This window comes from Oncorhynchus gorbuscha, unplaced genomic scaffold (genome assembly GCF_021184085.1).
Source record: "Oncorhynchus gorbuscha isolate QuinsamMale2020 ecotype Even-year unplaced genomic scaffold, OgorEven_v1.0 Un_scaffold_480, whole genome shotgun sequence".
In the NCBI taxonomy this organism is placed as follows: domain Eukaryota; kingdom Metazoa; phylum Chordata; class Actinopteri; order Salmoniformes; family Salmonidae; genus Oncorhynchus; species Oncorhynchus gorbuscha.
The window spans coordinates 145,001-167,521 of record NW_025745312.1 but is presented as its reverse complement, the minus strand read 5'-3'; the positions used below and the strand labels follow the sequence as shown (position 1 = coordinate 167,521).

The following is a 22,521-nucleotide window of genomic DNA, read 5'->3' as shown; positions in this document are numbered from 1 at the left end:
TAAATGTAAACCCCTGGGCTCAATCACACAGACTGTTTACATGTAGTGTTTAAACCCCTGGGCTCAATCACACAGACTGTTTACATGTAGTGTTTAAACCCCTGGGCTCAATAACACAGACTGCTTTCACACAGACTGCTTTCACACAGACTGCTTTCACACAGACTGCTTTCACACAGATTGGATGGAGGGGTGGATGGAGGGACGGGTTGGGATGGAGGGATGGGTTGGGATGGAGGGATGGGGTGGGTGGAGTGGTGGGTGGGTGGAGGGAGGTTTGGGAGGGGTGGGTGGATGGCGTGACGGGTTGGAGGGATATGATGGAGGGATGGGATGGAGGGGTGGATGAATGGAGGGATGAATGGAGGGGTGGTGGGTGGAGAGTGGGTTGGAATGTGATGGGATGGAGGGATGGGATGGAGGGATGATGGGATGGAGGGATGGGATGGAGTGGTGGGTGGAGGGAGGGATGGGATGGAGGGATGGAGTGGTGGGTGGAGGGAGGGATGGGATGGAGTGGTGGGTGGAGGGAGGGATGGGATGGAGGGGTGGGTGGAGGGATGGTTGGGATGGAGGGATGGGATGGGTGGATGGGATGGAGGGATGGGATGGAGGGATGGTTGGGATAGAGGGATGGTTGGGATAGAGGGATGGGATGGAGGGATGGGATGGAGTGGAGGGATGGAGGGGTGGGTGGAGGGATGGTGGTGGGATAGAGGGATGGATGAATGGGATGGAGGGGTGGGTTGGAATAGGTGATGGGATGGAATAGATGGGATGGAGTGGTGGGATGGAGGGGGGATGAATGGAGGAATGGAGGGGTGGTGGGTGGAGGGAGGGTTGGAATAGAGTGATGGGATGGAGGGATGGGATGGAGGTGGTGGGTGGAGGGAGGGTTGGAATGAGGATGGGATGGAGGGATGGGATGGAGTGGTGGGATGGAGGGGTGGATGAATGGAGGGATGAATGGAGGAATGGAGGGGTGGTGGGTGGAGGGAGGGTTGGAATAGAGTGAAATAATGATGGAGGGACTGTTGAATTTCTGGAGGGTTGGAATAAAGACATGATCTGATGGATGGAGGGATGGGATGGAGTGGTGGGTGGCACTATCAGAAATGGTGGGTGGAGTGGTGGGTGGAGTGATGCTTACATAAATACATGTTGTCCTGTTGACTGTTGAAGCCAGTTTCTGTTTCTGATCTGCTGCTTGGCTCCTACATAAAGACATGCATCTGTATGGCAGCCTACTCTCAGAGCACTATCAGAAATGGTCTGCTTGCTTCTTGTGGTTGAGGACGGTGAGAATGAAACCCTGGGTATCGTCACAGAGCAGAGATGTACATATTTATCTACTGAACCAGACATCCTTCCTCTGGTCGGGTGGGACACAGACCCACCACTATGTCATCTTCCTCTGGTCGGGTGAGACACAGACCCACCTCTATGTCATCTTCCTCTGGTCGGGTGGGACATAGACCCACCTCTGTCATCTTCCTCTGGTCGGGTGGGACATAGACCCACCTCTATGTCATCTTCCTCTGGTCGGGTGAGACAGACCCACCTCTATGTCATCTTCCTCTGGTCGGGTGAGACATAGACCTACCGCTATGTCATCTTCCTCTGGTCGGGTGGGACATAACGGTGGGTCTATGTCATTATACCTTCATAATGTCAACACCTGTTTGATAGCGTTTTGTCTATGTGATGAGTTCCTGTAGAGACTCTTCCATTAGGTGGAAGTGGACCTCTTGGTTCAGTCTCCTTCCTTCCTTGGACCGGCCTGCCTGACCTTCTCTAACCTTATCAAACTACGCTGTCAGTGAGGCCTCATGCTGTGTCTGTGTGAGAGTATTGCAACACACACACACACACACACACACACACACACACACACACACACACACACACACACACACACACACACACACACACACACACACACACACACACACACACACACACACACACACACACACACACACACACACAGAGTACAGGTTTTAACATTTCTGTTCCGCATGAAAACAGTAACACCAGCCCACACTACACACAGTGTGAAAAACCCTTCCTCTTTCTGGCCAGTCACTGCTGTTTAGAGACCTGGTTACCAGCATGACAGATATATATAGTCTCTGTCTGTTTAGTAGAGACCTGGTTACCAGCATGACAGATATATATAGTCTCTGTCTGTTTAGTAGAGACCTGGTTACCAGCATGACAGATATATATAGTCTCTGTCTGTTTAGTAGAGACCTGGTTACCAGCATGACAGATATATATAGTCTCTGTCTGTTTAGTAGAGACCTGGTTACCAGCATGACAGATATATATAGTCTCTGTCTGTTTAGAGACCTGGTTACCAGCATGACAGATATACAGTGCCTTTGCGAAAGTATTCGGCCCCCTTGAACTTTGCGACCTTTTGCCACATTTCAGGCTTCAAACATAAAGATATAAAACTGTATTTTTTCTGAAGAATCAACAACAAGTGGGACACAATCATGAAGTGGAACGACATTTATTGGATATTTCAAACTTATTTAACAAATCAAAAACTGAAAAATTGGGCGTCTACCGAGCCTGTTAAAACCTTCCAATGTCTCCTCTACCTGGCCTCCAATGCCTCCTCTGCCAAGCCTGTTAAAACCTTCCAATGTCTCCTCTACCTGGCCTCCAATGCCTCCTCTACCTGGCCTGTTAAAACCTTCCAATCCCTCCTCTACCTGGCCTGTTAAAACCTTCCAATGCCTCCTCTACCTGGCCTGTTAAAACCTTCCAATCCCTCCTCTACCTGGCCTGTTAAAACCTTCCAATCCCTCCTCTACCTGGCCTGTTAAAACCTTCCAATGGCCTCCAATCCTACCTGGCCTGTTAAAACCTTCCCTCCTCTAATGCCTCCTCTACCTGGCCTGTTAAAACCTTCCAATCCCTCCTCTACCTGGCCTGTTAAAACCTTCCAATGCCTCCTCTACCTGGCCTGTTAAAACCTTCCAATCCCTCCTCTACCTGGCCTGTTAAAACCTTCCAATCCCTCCTCTACCTGGCCTGTTAAAACCTTCCAATGCCTCCTCTACCTGGCCTGTTAAAACCTTCCAATCCCTCCTCTACCTGGCCTGTTAAAACCTTCCAATCCCTCCTCTACCTGGCCTGTTAAAACCTTCCAATCCCTCCTCTACCTGGCCTCCAATGCCTCCTCTACCTGGCCTGTTAAAACCTTCCAATGCCTCCTCTACCTGGCCTGTTAAAACCTTCCAATGCCTCCTCTACCTGGCCTGTTAAAACCTTCCAATGCCTCCTCTACCTGGCCTGTTAAAACCTTCCAATGCCTCCTCTACCTGGCCTGTTAAAACCTTCCAATGCCTCCTCTACCTGGCCTCCAATGCCTCCTCTACCTGGCCTGTTAAAACCTTCCAATGCCTCCTCTACCTGGCCTGTTAAAACCTTCCAATCCCTCCTCTACCTGGCCTCCAATGCCTCCTCTACCTGGCCTGTTAAAACCTTCCAATGCCTCCTCTACCTGGCCTGGTAAAACCTTCCAATGCCTCCTCTACCAAGCCTGTTAAAACCTTCCAATGCTTCCTCTACCAAGCCTGTTAAAACCTTCCAATCCCTCCTCTACCTGGCCTCCAATGCCTCCTCTACCTGGCCTGGTAAAACCTTCCAATGCAATTGCGAAGCCAGATTAATTCATTGCTATGGCTAATTTCCTCCCAGGATTACTAATGAAATACCGACAGAGGGAGTGATGTTATTAACCAGGGTGCACATCTCATGACTTTGCTGCTCTCTTTTCACATAAGGTGTCGTGAAACAAAGTTGTTAGTGTTGATTTACATATTTGTAATGGGATTGTCTTTAACAAAATAAATCATAAACCCTCTTTTTGATTTATTTAACAAGATGAATATGCATCTTGTTATTCTAAGTTGTATGTTATTGATGTACTCCTCCTGTGGGAAACAATCCATTATCCACCTCAAACAACAACATTACTGCTGCACAGTTGTGACTCAATACCACCCAGTGTGGTTTCCACAGTTCGACTAGCCTGTAATCCAAGCTGATAGACTCTGTTTCACCAGCACATCTGTTTGGATTCCAGGCTGTTCAACATTTAGCCCCTTGAAAGTTGGGCGAAAGACTATCCTGTCCACAATTAACTGTGTTCCAGATTCAGCCCTATAGAACTCTATTCAACATGAATAAGGGGAATCATCCCTCCTTCAAACCGTGCTCCAGATTCAGCCCTATAGAACTCTATTCAACATGAATAAGGGGAATCATCCCTCCTTCTACCGTGCTCCAGATTCAGCCCTATAGAACTCTATTCAACATGAATAAGGGGAATCATCCCTCCTTCTACCGTGCTCCAGATTCAGCCCTATAGAACTCTATTCAACATGAATAAGGGGAATCATCCCTCCTTCTACCGTGCTCCAGATTCAGCCCTATAGAACTCTATTCAACATGAATAAGGGGAATCATCCCTCCTACCGTGCTCCAGATTCAGCCCTATAGAACTCTATTCAACATGAATAAGGGGAATCATCCCTCCTTCTACCGTGCTCCAGATTCAGCCCTATAGATCTCTATTCAACATGAATAAGGGGAATCATCCCTCCTTCTACCGTGCTCCAGATTCAGCCCTATAGAACTCTATTCAACATGAATAAGGGGAATCATTCCTCCTTCTACCGTGCTCCAGATTCAGCCCTATAGATCTCTATTCAACATGAATAAGGGGAATCATCCCTCCTTCTACCGTGCTCCAGATTCAGCCCTATAGAACTCTATTCAACATGAATAAGGGGAATCATTCCTCCTTCTACCGTGCTCCAGATTCAGCCTTATAGAACTCTATTCAACATGACTAAGGGGAATCATCCCTTCTTCTACCGTGCTCCAGATTCAGCCCTATAGAACTTTATTCAACATAAGGGGAATCATCCCTCCTTCTACCGTGCTCCAGATTCAGCCCTATGGATGATGCCGCTCATTAGCCTTACTCTAGATTTTCCCAGAACCGTGTGGGAGGATGCCATTACTCTCTCACCTTTCTTGTCAGACTTCTGACTTCTCAACCCATGAGACATGGTGTCTGTGAAGACTAGCCCAGCCTCCTCTCTCCAATAGATTTATGAAATATTGCTGTTTGTTCACTATGCAGCTATTCTCCTGTCTCTGTCTGTCTGAGGAAAGCCCCCCACATTAATGCAGGCCGACCTGTGTGTTGCTCCTCTGTCTCTGAAGACTGTTCGCTATCTAGTCTCCCAGTCCGGCGTAGGCGTTATCAGAGGCACGTCAGAAAGCAGACTGGACTTACATAATAAACGCGTGACCTTGTCTGTGTGTCTACGGGGTGTCGTATTGATCCCAGACGTACAAGTCTGTGAGGCAGACGGGACGCTTCACTTTAATCTCTTGTCTCATTATCTCTCTCTTCTCGTTATCTCTGTCTCTTCTCGTTATCTCTGTCTCTTCTCGTTATCTCTGTCTCTTCTCGTTATCTCTCTTCTCGTTATCTCTGTCTCTTCTCGTTATCTCTGTCTCTTCTTATCGTTATCTCTGTCTCTTCTCGTTATCTCTGTCTCTTCTCGTTATCTCTGTCTCTTCTCGTTATCTCTGTCTCTTCTCGTTATCTCTGTCTCTTCTCGTTATCTCTGTCTCTTCTCGTTATCTCTGTCTCTTCTCGTTATCTCTGTCTCTTCTCGTTATCTCTGTCTCTTCTCGTTATCTCTGTCTCTTCTCGTTATCTCTGTCTCTTCTCGTTATCTCTGTCTCTTCTCGTTATCTCTGTCTCTTCTCGTTATCTCTGTCTCTTCTCGTTATCTCTGTCTCTTCTGTCTCTTCTCGTTATCTCTGTCTCTTCTCGTTATCTCTGTCTCTTCTCGTTATCTCTGTCTCTTCTCGTTATCTCTGTCTCTTCTTATCTCTGTCTCTTCTCGTTATCTCTGTCTCTTCTCGTTATCTCTGTCTCTTCTCGTTATCTCTGTCTCTTCTCGTTATCTCTGTCTCTTCTCGTTATCTCTGTCTCTTCTCGTTATCTCTGTCTCTTCTCGTTATCTCTGTCTCTTCTCGTTATCTCTGTCTCTTCTCGTTATCTCTGTCTCTTCTCGTTATCTCTGTCTCTTCTCGTTATCTCTGTCTCTTCTCGTTATCTCTGTCTCTTCTCGTTATCTCTGTCTCTTCTCGTTATCTCTGTCTCTTCTCGTTATCTCTGTCTCTTCTCGTTATCTCTGTCTCTTCTCGTTATCTCTGTCTCTTCTCGTTATCTGTCTCTTCTCGTTATCTCTGTCTCTTCTCGTTATCTCTGTCTCTTCTCGTTATCTCTGTCTCTTCTCGTTATCTCTGTCTCTTCTCGTTATCTCTGTCTCTTCTCGTTATCTCTGTCTCTTCTCGTTATCTCTGTCTCTTCTCGTTATCTCTGTCTCTTCTCGTTATCTCTGTCTCTTCTCGTTATCTCTGTCTCTTCTCGTTATCTCTGTCTCTTCTCGTTATCTCTGTCTCTTCTCGTTATCTCTGTCTCTTCTCGTTATCTCTGTCTCTTCTCGTTATCTCTGTCTCTTCTCGTTATCTCTGTCTCTTCTCAATATCTCTGTCTCTTGTGTCAGTCCAAAGATTGATCACAGCCTTGAATCCTGTCTGTGAGACTCTGACTGTTCCATTCTGCTAGAATCGATAGTGTGAAGACTAGCCCTGTTTACTATGCTAATTAGAGGTCGGACGATTATGATTTTTCGATACCGATTATTGTAGGACCAAAAAAGCCAATACCGATTTCATCGGACAATTTTTCTTTATTTGTAATAATGACAATTACAACAATACTGAATGAAAACGTATTTTAACTTAATATAATACATCAATAAAATCTATTTAGTCTCAAATAAATAATGAAACATGTTCAATTTGGTTTAAATAATGCAAAAACAAAGTGTTGGAGAAGAAAGTAAAAGTGCAATATGTGCCATGTAAGAAAGCTAACGTTTCAGTTCCTTGCTCAGAACATGAGAACATATGAAAGCTGGTGGTTCCTTTTAACATGAGTCTTCAATATTCCCAGGTAAGACGTTTTAGGTTGTAGTTATTATAGGAATTATAGGACTATTTCCCTCTATGCCATTTGTATTTTATTAACCTGTTAGATGTTCTTATAGGCACTTTAGTATTGCCAGTGAAACAGTATAGCTTCCGTCCCTCTCCTCGCTCCTCCCTGGGCTCGAACCAGCAACCCATGCAGAGCAAGGGGAACAACTACTAGAAGGCTCAGAGCGAGTGCCGTTTGAAACGCTATTGGCGCGCGCTAACTAGCTAGCCATTTCACTTCGTTTACACCAGCCTCATCTCGGGAGTTGATAGGCTTGAAGTCATAAACAGCGCAATGCTTGATGCACAATGAAGAGCTGCTGGCAAAACGCACGAAAGTGCTGTTTGAATGTTTACAGACCTGCTTCTGCCTATAATAATAATAATAATAATAATAATACCGCTCAGTCAGATTATATGCAACGCAGGACACGCTAGATAAACTAGTAATATCATCAACCATGTGTAGTTAACTAGTGATTATGATTGATTGTTTTTTATAAGATAAGTTTAATGCTAGCTAGCAACCTACCTTGGCTTACTGCATTTGCATAACAGGCAGTCTCCTTGTGGAATGCAACGAGAGAGAGGCAGGTCGTTATTGTGTTGGACTAGTTAACTGTAAGGTTGCAAGATTGGATCCCCCCGAGCGGACAAGGTGAAAATCTGTCGTTGTGCCCCTGAACGAGGCAGTTAACCCACCGTTCCTAGGCCGTCATTGAAAATAAGAATGTGTTCTTAACTTGCCTAGTTAAATAAAGGTAAAAAATAAAAAATAAATAAATAAATCGGCCCTAATTTTTATCGGCCATTCCGATTAATCGGTCGACCTCTACTTCACATAGCACAGTTAGGACTGGGAACTTCACATAGTATAGGAGGAGCACAGTTAGGACTAGGAACTTTTACATGGCACAGTTAGGACTGGGAACTTTACATGGCACAGTTAAACTGGGACCTTTACATGGCACAGTTAGGACTGGGAACTTTACATGGCACAGTTAGGACTGGGAACTTTACATGGCACAGTTAGGACTGGGAACTTTACATGGCACAGTTGGGACTGGGAACTTTACATGGCACAGTTAGGACTGGGAACTTTACATGGCACAGTTAGGACTGGGAACTTTACATGGCACAGTTAGGACTGGGAACTTTACATGGCACAGTTAGGACTGGGAACTTTACATGGCACAGTTAGGACTGGGAACTTTACATGGCACAGTTAGGACTGGGGCCTTTACATGGCACAGTTAGGACTGGGGCCTTTACATGGCACAGTTAGGACTGGGGCCTTTACATGGCACAGTTAGGACTGGGGCCTTTACATGGCACAGTTAGGACTGGGCCCTTTACATGGTACAGTTAGGACTGGGCCCTTTACATGGTACAGTTAGGACTGGGACCTTTACATAGCAGAGGAGGAGCCCAGTTAGGACTGGGAACTTTGTGTTTCTAAGATCAGGGATTCTGAACACGGTAGCTTGTTAGAGAAGAAAACATAGAGAAGTCAGGACTGGAACTTAGCATAGCTTTAAGATGCTAAATCCTCGTTATTCTCAGTGCCTGAGACCCTCCTCCAGGGTCTGTGGTTCCACTTTTTGATTGCCTAACTCAGCCAGGTGTATCAGTCAGTAAGTGAGTTGGAGAATTAGCTGCAGATTGACAGGGTTTAAAAGAAAAACCCACTTCTACCCATCTCATCAGAGACCATGGAGCAGCTCAGACTCTCTGCAGGTACAAACCTCCATCCATTACTGTTCTGGCAGCAAACACTGAGGCTGCTTCCCAAATGGCCTGGAGTGCACTATATAGGGTCTATGGTGTCATTTTAGGACTCACACCGGAGACATTACTGTGTGAAAAGGTAGTGGACCAGGTAGTGTCTGTCTGCTGTCTCTACCCTCTGTGCTTTAGGGAACATTGTAGAACATACAGTAACTAAAGGAAGTGGATGACTCAGGCTTTACATTGCAGAACACACAGGAACTAAAGGAAGTGGATGACTCAGGCTTTACATTGCAGAACACACAGGAACTAAAGGAAGTGGATGACTCAGGCCTTTACATTGCAGAACACACAGGAACTAAAGGAAGTGGATGACTCAGGCTTTACATTGCAGAACACACAGGAACTAAAGGAAGTGGATGACTCAGGCTTTACATTGCAGAACACACAGTAACTAAAGGAAGTGGATGACTCAGGCTTTACATTGCAGAACACACAGTAACTAAAGGAAGTGGATGACTCAGGCTTTACATTGCAGAACACACAGGAACTAAAGGAAGTGGATGACTCAGGCTTTACATTGCAGAACACACAGGAACTAAAGGAAGTGGATGACTCAGGAACTTTACATTTACATTGCAGAACACACAGTAACTAAAGGAAGTGGATGACTCAGGCTTTACATTGCAGAACACACAGGAACTAAAGGAAGTGGATGACTCAGGCTTTACATTGCAGAACACACAGGAACTAAAGGAAGTGGATGACTCAGGCTTTACATTGCAGAACACACAGGAACTAAAGGAAGTGGATGACTCAGGCTTTACATTGCAGAACACACAGTAACTAAAGGACGTGGATGACTCAGGCTTTACATTGCAGAACACACAGGAACTAAAGGAAGTTGATGACTCAGGTTTTACATTGCAGAACATACAGTAACTAAAGGACGTGTATTTATTCAACACAGTGTCTGCTTCCCAAATGGCACTCTCCTCCCCTATTACTGTGTGCACTACACTTGATCAGAACCCTATAGGGCCCTAGTCAGAAGTAGTGTGCACTATAGGGAATAGGGTGCCTATAAGTATCTCTGGATAAGAGGGTCTGCTAAATGACTAATATGTAAATATATATATACTGTATATGAGGTGTTTGGAAATAGCCACGGGATGTTTTTTTTGGTTTGCTAATTTAGTAGCGACTTAGCTATCTAGTGGTTAGCTTCTTCCAAAATCAAGCATTCACTTAGTAACAGCACAGAATTCCCTCCTTGATCAAGATTCTTGTTGTTTAATATTTGTTTTGTGCGTGCAGCAAACTGTCTCGCATTTTTTTGTTTGTAACTTCTATAACTTTGAGTTGGGATGTCTGTCCAGCAAATAATGTAGTTTAGGTCTGCGAATTTATAAAATTTTCGCAATGTGCTCGTTAGCATTTGGTTAGCATTCTCTTATAGGATTTTTAACATGTTAGCATTTAGTTAGCATTCTCTATGGGATATTAACATGTTAGCATTTAGTTAGCATTCTCTATGGGATATTAACATGTTAGCATTTAGTTAGCATTCTCTATGGGATTTTAACATGTTACCATTTAGTTAGCATTCTCAATGGGATTGTAACGTGTTAGCATTGCTAACCTTCTGATTCCAGAGGCTCTGGGGTTCTAAAATGGCGCCTCTTGTGTTCAGTGCTGGTATTACTGAATACGTCACTGAGTATGTCACCTGTCTCTACTCCCTCTGGCACCTGTCTCCTCCTCCCTCTGGCACCTGTCTCCTCCTCCCTCTGGCACCTGTCTCTACTCCCTCTGGCACCTGTCTCTCCTCCCTCTGGCACCTGTCTCTCCTCCCTCTGGCACCTGTCTCTCCTCCCTCTGGCACCTGTCTCTCCTCCCTCTGGCACCTGTCTCTCCTCCCTCTGGCACCTGTCTCTCCTCCCTCTGGCACCTGTCTCTACTCCCTCTGGCACCTGTCTCTCCTCCCTCTGGCACCTGTCTCTCCTCCCTCTGGCACCTGTCTCTCCTCCCTCTGGCACCTGTCTCTCCTCCCTCTGGCACCTGTCTCTACTCCCTCTGGCACCTGTCTCTACTCCCTCTGGCACCTGTCTCTCCTCCCTCTGGCACCTGTCTCTCCTCCCTCTGGCACCTGTCTCTCCTCCCTCTGGCACCTGTCTCTCCTCCCTCTGGCACCTGTCTCTCCTCCCTCTGGCACCTGTCTCTCCTCCCTCTGGCACCTGTCTCCTCCTCCCTCTGGCACCTGTCTCCTCCTCCCTCTGGCACCTGTCTCCTCCTCCCTCTGGCACCTGTCTCCTCCTCCCTCTGGCACCTGTCTCCTCCTCCCTCTGGCACCTGTCTCCTCCTCCCTCTGGCACCTGTCTCTGTGTTAGTGTCAGTGCAGTAATGGACTGATAGAGTTGAAGACTATTTTCTCTTTCAGTTGATCAGATCTTTTATCTGGCCAGTCAGACCCCTGCGGTGGTGCTTTTGACAAGTGGAAAATGACCTCCCATTGTTGAAACCCAGTCACAGTGAGGTATCTGGTAGGGATTCTTTCTCTCTGTGTCCCCCCCCCCCCCTCTTCGGTCAAACCAGGTGTAAAACTATAATTATCACAGTTTCTGTGTCTGTGTCTGAGCTTCTTTCCCACCAATAAGGTGTAATGATTTTGTGTTGATAATTGGATTGTGTCAGTGTGCATGCTGTGACGGACACAGCTGTAGCTGTCCACATTTTGTTATTCTACTGTGATAGGGCTATCTTATTCAATTATAGTGACAAGTTACCGGACTCACTGTGGACACTGGAGAAAGGCTGTTGGCTTCGCTAGGCCTCAGCTGAGTTTTGGTGTGTTAGGTTTGTGTGTTTCTGTGGGGTAGAGCAGAGAGTTGTGTTAGTTATCGAGGGGTATTAGATGTTGTGTGTTTCTGTAGAGCAGAGCGTTGTGATGTTGTGTGTTTCTATAGAGCAGAGCGTTGTGTTAGTTATCGAGGGGTATTAGATGTTGTGTGTTTCTGTAGAGCAGAGCAGAGCGTTGTGTTAGTTATCGAGGGGTATTAGATGTTGTGTGTTTCTGTAGAGCAGAGCGTTGTGATGTTGTGTGTTTCTGTAGAGCAGAGCGTTGTGTTAGTTATCGAGGGTATTAGATGTTGTGTGTTTCTGTAGAGCAGAGCAGAGCGTTGTGTTAGTTATCGAGGGGTATTAGATGTTGTGTGTTTCTGTAGAGCAGAGCGTTGTGATGTTGTGTGTTTCTGTAGAGCAGAGCGTTGTGTTAGTTATCGAGGGGTATTAGATGTTGTGTGTTTCTGTAGAGCAGAGCAGAGCGTTGTGTTAGTTATCGAGGGGTATTAGATGTTGTGTGTTTCTGTAGAGCAGAGCGTTGTGATGTTGTGTGTTTCTGTAGAGCAGAGCGTTGTGTTAGTTATCGAGGGGTATTAGATGTTGTGTGTTTCTGTAGAGCAGAGCAGAGCGTTGTGTTAGTTATCGAGGGGTATTAGATGTTGTGTGTTTCTGTAGAGCAGAGCGTTGTGATGTTGTGTGTTTCTGTAGAGCAGAGCGTTGTGTTAGTTATCGAGGGGTATTAGATGTTGTGTGTTTCTGTAGAGCAGAGCAGAGCGTTGTGTTAGTTATCGAGGGGTATTAGATGTTGTGTGTTTCTGTAGAGCAGAGCAGAGCGTTGTGTTAGTTATCGAGGGGTATTAGATGTTGTGTGTTTCTGCAGAGCAGAGCGTTGTGTTAGTTATCGAGGGGTATTAGATGTTGTGTGTTTCTATAGAGCAGAGCGTTGTGTTAGTTATCGAGGGGTATTAGATGTTGTGTGTTTCTGTAGAGCAGAGCGTTGTGTTAGTTATCGAGGGGTATTAGATGTTGTGTGTTTCTGTAGAGCAGAGCAGAGCGTTGTGTTAGTTATCGAGGGGTATTAGATGTTGTGTGTTTCTGTAGAGCAGAGCAGAGCGTTGTGTTAGTTATCGAGGGGTATTAGATGTTGTGTGTTTCTGTGAGTTAGAGCTGGGGTTATTTTAAGGGAGTTTGATCCGTGTGTGATCGTGAGAAAGCGTTGTGCTGTGATGGTTATAGCTGGGGTTATTCACGCTGTTCCACACTAGCCCTGTGCTACAGCAGAAAGTGATGGTTATAGCTGGGGTTATTCACGCTGTTCCACACTAGCCCTGTGCTACAGCAGAAAGTGATGGTTATAGCTGGGGTTATTCACGCTGTTCCACACTAGCCCTGTGCTACAGCAGAAAGTGATGGTTATAGCTGGGGTTATTCACGCTGTTCCACACTAGCCCTGTGCTACAGCAGAAAGTGATGGTTATAGCTGGGGTTATTCACGCTGTTCCACACTGGCCCTGTGCTACAGCAGAAAGTGATGGTTATAGCTGGGGTTATTCACGCTGTTCCACACTGGCCCTGTGCTACAGCAGAAAGTGATGGTTATAGCTGGGGTTATTCACGCTGTTCCACACTGGCCCTGTGCTACAGCAGAAAGTGATGGTTATAGCTGGGGTTATTCATGCTGTTCCACACTAGCCCTGTGCTACAGCAGAAGTTAATTCTGTTACATATACCCACCCGGTGGGGTGGAGGGATACCTGTGGTGACAAGGCCCCTTTTTAAACGATGCTGTCATTCACCTTGGTAAAGTAGTCCCATCGACCGGGGGGCCCTGCATGGTATCCTTCCCCCAGCAGGAGAGGAGAGGTAGAGTCCTCCCAAACCTTATTGCAAGTTGTGTGTGTGTGTGTGTGTGTGTGTGTGTGTGTTAGGTAGAACATATGTGGTCTTGGTTGTTGATGACTGTGTTTGCAGCAGATATGATGTGTGTGTGTGTGTTCTGTGAGCTCGGCTGCCGCTATGTTTTTAGTATGACATCCACACAACCATCCTGGCACACAACCATCCTGGCACACAACCATCCTGACACACGACCATCCTGGCACACAACCATCCTGCCACACAACCATCCTGCCACACCACCATCCTGCCACACCACCATCCTGCCACACCACCATCCTGGCACACAACCATCCTGGCACACAACCATCCTGGCACACAACCATCCTGGCACACGACCATCCTGCCACACGACCATCCTGCCACACGACCATCCTGCCACACGACCATCCTGACACACAACCATCCTGCCACACAGGAGCCACGCGTCTTATTTCCTTTCTGTCCTTTTTAATAGCCTCTTCTCTTCTTCTCTCCCCTCAGCAATCTACAATTACGATGTGCGTGGAGACGAGGAGCTGTCGCTACAGATTGGAGACACAGTCCACATACTAGAGACATATGAAGGTATACTGTACGTTTATAAGGGCACACTAAGTGACGACAATCCCTATCAGGCTACCGAGGATAATTGCAGGTGATTCTGTCGTTCTCAGTGACGCAGGAGTTTTGGTAGATTTCTCCATTAAACTCGTAGCTGATATGTGGTCCCTGTCAGAATATTTCAGACGTGACCCCTCCGTGGTTGTGTTTTTGGAGATGACAGTTCTGCGTGATGCTAATGCCAGGTGTTGTTTCCTTGTTGCTGTGTAATATGTCCCGTTGTCTTCACCTCCAGGCTGGTTCAGAGGTCACAGGCTGAGGAGGAAGTCCAACAAAGTGAGTTGATATATATTTTATTTTATATTATATATTTTTTGCAACATTATAAAACGGTTTAGTTTCATCTCAGCGGTTCCCTTCGTCTATTTCAGGAGTGCTGGAGCGTCATTCCAACATCTAAAATCTAAACAAGTTGAGCTCAGTCTTTTGTTAGTCATAATGTGATATACTATGATGTGAATATGGTGTAACGTCGATAAGTCAAATATTATTTTTGTCTCAGTGTTTTGTGTGTCTTTTCTTTCCCTTCTACAATTGCATTGGACTCTGGTTGTCATTTAACCTCATGAAATGACCAATCTGAAGTCAAAACAAGTCCAGGCTTCACATGGCCTGTCCTGTATCAATCTGAAGTCTAAACAAGTCCAGGCTTCACATGGTCTGTCCTGTATCAATCTGAAGTCTAAACAAGCCCAGGCTTCACATGGTCTGTCCTGTATCAATCTGAAGTCTAAACAAGCCCAGGCTTCACATGGCCTGTCCTGTATCAATCTGAAGTCTAAACAAGCCCAGGCGTCACATGGCCTGTCCTGTATCAATCTGAAGTCTAAACAAGCCCAGGCTTCACATGGTCTGTCCTGTATCAATCTGAAGTCTAAACAAGCCCAGGCTTCACATGGTCTGTCCTGTATCAATCTATTTATTGTGTGTCCTGTCTTTCCCCCCTTCTGTTCCAGGGGATCTTTCCTGCCTGTTACATTCACCTCAAGGAGGCCACCGTTGAAGGCAATGGGTCAGTGCTGATTCTGTTTGTTTTTTCTTTTTTTTAAAGGATATTTTGACACTTTATTGAGACGACATGGGAATCAGATGAGGGAGGCTGGCTGGAGGCAGAAATAGAGTGAAAAGGTGGTTCCGGGGATTGAACCCCGGTCTCCAGTCGGACTCGTTTAGAAAAGGTGGTTCTGGGGATTGAACCCTGGTCTCCAGTCGGACTGGTATAGAAAAGGTGGTTCCAGATCTGATCTGGGACCAGGCTTAAGAGATCTGATCTGGGATCAGGGATAGCGAGATCTGATCTGGGACCAGGGATAGTGAGATCTGATCTGGGACCAGGGATAGTGAGATCTGATCTGGGACCAGGGATAGTGAGATCTGATCTGGGACCAGGGATAGTGAGATCTGATCTGGGACCAGGGATAGTGAGATCTGATCTGGGACCAGGGATAGTGAGATCTGATCTGGGACCAGGGATAGTGAGATCAGATCTGGGACCAGGGATAGTGAGATCAGATCTGGGACCAGGGATAGTGAGATCAGATCTGGGACCAGGGATAGTGAGATCTGATCTGGGACCAGGGATAGTGAGATCTGATCTGGGACCAGGGCTAGTGAGATCTGATCTGGGACCAGGGCTAGTGAGATCTGATCTGGGACCAGGGATAGTGAGATCTGATCTGGGATCAGGGCTAGTGAGATCTGATCTGGGATCAGGGCTAGTGAGATCTGATCTGGGATCAGGGCTAGTGAGATCTGATCTGGGATCAGGGCTAGTGAGATCTGATCTGGGATCAGGGCTAGTGAGATCTGATCTGGGATCAGGGCTAGTGAGATCTGATCTGGGATCAGGGCTAGTGAGATCTGATCTGGGATCAGGGATACTGTAAACTGGAATATGAGTAACTGCTAGGTTGTGGAGTATTTGGTTGTGGTCTGACGTAGTGATACGTGGCCCTTCCTCATTGGATGCACGGCTTCTTGGACGGCATCACTGCACCAATCAGCATTCAGATCACGTCCCATTTTTAGTATTTCATTTTCAGAAGAACAACTAACATTTGAAAAGCCTTTTAAGCTGTGAAATAATCAACTGAAGGAAGTAGTTTCAAAAGTAGTTTTGACGAGGATATTTCTGACAGAAATAAACGTCACATTTTGTTTTAAAAGGCCGTAGTAGTCAGTACACAGCGGGGGACTAATTAGAATTCCAATTAAAACCAGTCAGAATCCAGTTTTGATGCCAGTAAACTCCAGGATCAACAGATGTTTTAGACTGAGCTCTCTGTAATGTGAAATATTGATTTTTAAAAAATGATTCGCACAGCGAAGGGAGAACTCTGACTCTGCTCATATCGCTTTCAAACAAACAACGTTAAAGATTTAGCAGTATGTCTGCAGAAAATAGATTACGTTGTATAACATATAGGATACCTCTTCTAGAGGGACAGTAGAGGACTCTGTATAACATATAGGATACCTCTTCTAGAGGGACAGTAGAGGACTCTGTATAACATATAGGATACCTCTTCTAGAGGGACAGTAGAGGACTCTGTATGACATATAGGTTACCTATTCCCTGGTTGTTGTCATGTGTAACCCATCCCTGACTGTTGTTGTCATGTGTAACCCATCCCTGACTGCTATCATGTGTAACCCATCCCTGACTGTTGTTGTCATGTGTAACCCATCCCTGACTGTTGTTGTCATGTGTAACCCATCCCTGACTGCTATCATGTGTAACCCATCCCTGACTGTTGTTGTCATGTGTAACCCATCCCTGACTGTTGTTATCATGTGTAACCCATCCCTGACTGTTGTTGTCATGTGTAACCCATCCCTGACTGTTGTTGTCATGTGTAACCCATCCCTGACTGCTATCATGTGTAACCCATCCCTGACTGTTGTTATCATGTGTAACCCATCCCTGACTGTTGTTATCATGTGTAACCCATCCCTGGCTGTTGTTGTCATGTGTAACCCATCCCTGACTGCTATCATGTGTAACCCATCCCTGACTGTTGTTATCATGTGTAACCCATCCCTGACTGTTGTTATCATGTGTAACCCATCCCTGGCTGTTGTTATCATGTGTAACCCATCCCTGACTGTTGTTGTCATGTGTAACCCATCCCTGACTGCTATCATGTGTAACCCATCCCTGACTGTTGTTGTCATGTGTAACCCATCCCTGACTGTTGTCATGTGTAACCCATCCCTGACTGTTGTTATCATGTGTAACCCATCCCTGACTGCTATCATGTGTAACCCATCCCTGACTGTTGTTGTCATGTGTAACCCATCCCTGACTGTTGTTGTCATGTGTAACCCATCCCTGACTGTTGTTATCATGTGTAACCCATCCCTGACTGTTGTTGTCATGTGTAACCCATCCCTGACTGTTGTTATCATGTGTAACCCATCCCTGACTGTTGTCATGTGTAACCCATCCCTGACTGTTGTTGTCATGTGTAACCCATCCCTGACTGTTGTTATCATGTGTAACCCATCCCTGACTGTTGTCATGTGTAACCCATCCCCGACTGTTGTCATGTGTAACCCATCCCTGACTGCTGTCATGTGTAACCATTTACATTACATTTACATTACATTTAAGTCATTTAGCAGACGCTCTTATCCAGAGCGACTTACAAATTGGTGCATTCACCTTATGACATCCAGTGGGACAGTCACTTAACAATAGTGCATCTAAAACTTAGGGGGGGTGGGGTGAGAGGGATTACTTAACCTATCCTAGGTATTCCTTAAAGAGGTGGGGTTTCAGGTGTCTCCGGAAGGTGGTGATTGACTCCGCTGTCCTGGCGTCGTGAGGGAGTTTGTTCCACCATTGGGGGGCCAGGGCAGCGAACAGTTTTGACTGGGCTGAGCGGGAGCTGTACTTCCTCAGTGGTAGGGAGGCGAGCAGGCCAGAGGTAGATGAACGCAGTGCCCTTGTTTGGGTGTAGGGCCTGATCAGAGCCTGGAGGTACTGAGGTGCCGTTCCCTCACAGCTCCGTAGGCAAGCACCATGGTCTTGTAGCGGATGCGAGCTTCAACTGGAAGCCAGTGGAGAGAACGGAGGAGCGGGGTGACGTGGAGAGAACTTGGGAAGGTTGAACACCAGACGGGCTGCGGCGTTCTGGATGAGTTGAAGGGGTTTAATGGCACAGGCAGGGAGCCCAGCCAACAGCGAGTTGCAGTAATCCAGACGGGAGATGACAAGTGCCTGGATTAGGACCTGCGCCGCTTCCTGTGTGAGGCAGGGTCGTACTCTGCGGATGTTGTAGAGCATGAACCTACAGGAACGGGCCACCGCCTTGATGTTAGTTGAGAACGACAGGGTGTTGTCCAGGATCACGCCAAGGTTCTTGGCGCTCTGGGAGGAGGACACAATGGAGTTGTCGACCGTGATGGCGAGATCATGGAACGGGCAGTCCTTCCCCGGGAGGAAGAGCAGCTCCGTCTTGCCGAGGTTCAGCTTGAGGTGGTGATCCGTCATCCACACTGATATGTCTGCCAGACATGCAGAGATGCGATTCGCCACCTGGTCATCAGAAGGGGGAAAGGAGAAGATTAATTGTGTGTCGTCTGCATAGCAATGATAAGAGAGACCATGTGAGGTTATGACAGAGCCAAGTGACTTGGTGTATAGCGAGAATAGAAGAGGGCCAAGAACAGAGCCCTGGGTGACACCAGTGGTGAGAGCGCGTGGTGAGGAGACAGATTCTCGCCACGCCACCTGGTAGGAGCGACCTGTCAGGTAGGACGCAATCCAAGCGTGGGCCGCGCCGGAGATGCCCAACTCGGAGAGGGTGGAGAGGAGGATCTGATGGTTCACAGTATCGAAGGCAGCCGATAGATCTAGAAGGATGAGAGCAGAGGAGAGAGAGTTAGCTTTAGCAGTGCGGAGCGCCTCCGTGATACAGAGGGAGAGCAGTCTCAGTTGAATGACTAGTCTTGAAACCTGACTGATTTGGATCAAGAAGGTCATTCAGAGAGAGATAGCGGGAGAGCTGGCCAAGGACGGCACGTTCAAGAGTTTTGGAGAGAAAAGAAAGAAGGGATACTGGTCTGTAATTGTTGACATCGGAGGGATCGAGTGTAGGTTTTTTCAGAAGGGGTGCAACTCTCGCTCTCTTGAAGACGGAAGGGACGTAGCCAACGGTCAGGGATGAGTTGATGAGCGAGGTGAGGTAAGGGAGAAGGTCTCCGGAAATGGTCTGGAGAAGAGAGGAGGGGATAGGGTCAAGCGGGCAGGTTGTTGGGCGGCCGGCCGTCACAAGACGCGAGATTTCATCTGGAGAGAGAGGGGAGAAAGAGGTCAGAGCACAGGGTAGGGCAGTGTGAGCAGAACCAGCGGTGTCGTTTGACTTAGCAAACGAGGATCGGATGTCGTCGACCTTCTTTTCAAAATGGTTGACGAAGTCATCTGCAGAGAGGGAGGAGGGGGGGGGAGGGGGCGGAGGATTCAGGAGGGAGGAGAAGGTGGCAAAGAGCTTCCTAGGGTTAGAGGCAGATGCTTGGAATTTAACCCATCCCTGACTGTTGTTATCATGTGTAACCCATCCCTGACTGCTATCATGTGTAACCCATCCCTGACTGTTGTCATGTGTAACCCATCCCTGACTGTTGTTGTCATGTGTAACCCATCCCTGACTGTTGTTATCATGTGTAACCCATCCCTGACTGCTATCATGTGTAACCCATCCCTGACTGTTGTTATCATGTGTAACCCATCCCTGACTGTTGTTGTCATGTGTAACCCATCCCTGACTGTTGTTGTCATGTGTAACCCATCCCTGACTGTTGTTGTCATGTGTAACCCATCCCTGACTGCTATCATGTGTAACCCATCCCTGACTGTTGTCATGTGTAATCCATCCCTGACTGTTGTTATCATGTGTAACCCATCCCTGACTGCTATCATGTGTAACCCATCCCTGACTGTTGTCATGTGTAATCCATCCCTGGCTGTTGTTATCATGTGTAACCCATCCCTGGCTGTTGTTATCATGTGTAACCCATCCCTGGCTGTTGTTATCATGTGTAACCCATCCCTGACTGTTGTTGTCATGTGTAACCCATCCCTGACTGTTGTTATCATGTGTAACCCATCCCTGACTGTTGTTATGTGTAACCCATCCCTGACTGTTGTTATCATGTGTAACCCATCCCTGACTGTTGTTATGTGTAACCCATCCCTGACTGTTGTTGTCATGTGTAACCCATCCCTGACTGTTGTTATCATGTGTAACCCATCCCTGACTGTTGTTATGTGTAACCCATCCCTGACTGTTGTTATCATGTGTAACCCATCCCTGGCTGTTGTTGTCATGTGTAACCCATCCCTGACTGTTGTTATCACGTGTAACCCATCCCTGACTGTTGTTATCACGTGTAACCCATCCCTGACTGTTGTTGTCATGTGTAACCCATCCCTGACTGTTGTTATCATGTGTAACCCATCCCTGACTGTTGTTATCATGTGTAACCCATCCCTGACTGTTGTTATCATGTGTAACCCATCCCTGACTGTTGTCATGTGTAATCCATCCCTGGCTGTTGTTATCATGTGTAACCCATCCCTGGCTGTTGTTATCATGTGTAACCCATCCCTGGCTGTTGTTATCATGTGTAACCCATCCCTGACTGCTATCATGTGTAACCCATCCCTGACTGCTATCATGTGTAACCCATCCCTGACTGTTGTTGTCATGTGTAACCCATCCCTGACTGTTGTTATCATGTGTAACCCATCCCTGACTGTTGTTATCATGTGTAACCCATCCCTGACTGTTGTTATCATGTGTAACCCATCCCTGACTGTTGTCATGTGTAATCCATCCCTGGCTGTTGTTATCATGTGTAACCCATCCCTGGCTGTTGTGATCACGTGTAACCCATCCCTGACTGTTGTTATCATGTGTAACCCATCCCTGGCTGTTGTTATCACGTGTAACCCATCCCTGACTGTTGTTATCATGTGTAACCCATCCCTGGCTGTTGTTATCACGTGTTACCCATCCCTGACTGTTGTTGTCATGTGTAACCCATCCCTGACTGTTGTTGTCATGTGTAACCCATCCCTGGCTGTTATCATGTGTAACGTATCCCTGACTGTTGTTATAATGTGTAACCCATCCCTGACTGTTGTTATCATGTGTAACCCATCCCTGACTGCTATCATGTGTAACCCATCCCTGACTGTTGTTATAATGTGTAACCCATCCCTGACTGTTGTTATCATGTGTAACCCATCCCTGACTGTTGCTGTCATGTGTAACCCATCCCTGACTGTTGCTGTTGTCATATGCAATTAGAATGAGGAATTGGCTCGACTCAACAGTTTAGAGTAACACACATTATTTTAGGTGCTGCGATCAGAAGGCCTCTACTGGATCAAATTAAAAACCATCCCATGATGCTTTGCGGTTCAGTGTATTTTAAGAAGCAGCAGAAGGTTAGAGGAAACGGCATTTCTCGGGGCGACAGCCTTTGTCACCTGTGATCCACCCACTGACCATCTGTCTGTATCTTCAGGCACAAGGAGACGGTGATCCCCAACGAGCTGCCTCTGGTCCAGGAGGTCACCACCACCCTGCGGGAGTGGGCTTCCATATGGAGAGACCTCTACGTGGTGAGTGGAGTATCTACACTCCGTATCTACACTCCGTATCTACACGCCTAATCTACACGCCTAATCTACAAGCCTAATCTACACGCCTAATCTACACACCTAATCTACACGCCGTATCTACACGCCGTATCTACACGCCGTATCTACACACCTAATCTACACACCTAATCTACACACCTAATCTCTCTCTTCTGAAGTTACCTCATCGTCCCCATGAGCAGTGTGTGGGTTTCTCTCTCGTCTCCATGAGCAGTGTGTGGGTTTCTCTCTCGTCTCCATGAGCAGTGTGTGGGTTTCTCTCTCGTCTCCATGAGCAGTGTGTGGGTTTCTCTCTCGTCTCCATGAGCAGTGGGTGGGTTTCTCTCTCATCTCCATGAGCAGTGGGTGGGTTTCCCTCGTCTCCATGAGCAGTGGGTGGGTTTCTATCTTGTCTCCATGAGCAGTGGGTTGGTTTCTCTCTTGTCTCCATGAGCAGTGGGTGGGTTTCTATCTTGTCTCCATGAACAGTGGGTGGGTTTCTCTCTGTCTCCATGAACAGTGGGTGGGTTTCTCTCTCGTCTCCATGAGCAGTGGGTGGGTTTCTCTCTCCATGAGCAGTGGGTGGGTTTCTCTCTCCATGAGCAGTGGGTGGGTTTCTCTCTCCATGAGCAGTGGGTGGGTTTCTCTCTCCATGAGCAGTGGGTGGGTTTCTCTCTCCATGAGCAGTGGGTGGGTTTCTCTCTTGTCTGTAGTAA

General features: G+C 46.9%; 1 protein-coding gene across 2 annotated transcripts in view; it reads left to right on the top strand.

Annotated features, from left to right (window-relative positions):
- The window catches only part of LOC124018334 (dedicator of cytokinesis protein 1-like), a 173,744-nt gene that overhangs the window by 16,415 nt on the left and 134,808 nt on the right, over window positions 1-22,521 (top strand). The window contains exons 2-5 of one of the 2 annotated variants that reach the window (XM_046333608.1): window positions 14,035-14,118; window positions 14,390-14,430; window positions 15,111-15,166; window positions 21,691-21,787. In XM_046333608.1, coding sequence (XP_046189564.1) covers window positions 14,035-14,118; window positions 14,390-14,430; window positions 15,111-15,166; window positions 21,691-21,787 — 278 coding nt within the window. Of the gene's footprint in view, window positions 1-14,034; window positions 14,119-14,389; window positions 14,431-15,104; window positions 15,167-21,690; window positions 21,788-22,521 lie in introns of both variants that reach the window. The other variant, XM_046333607.1, reaches the window with a different exon arrangement.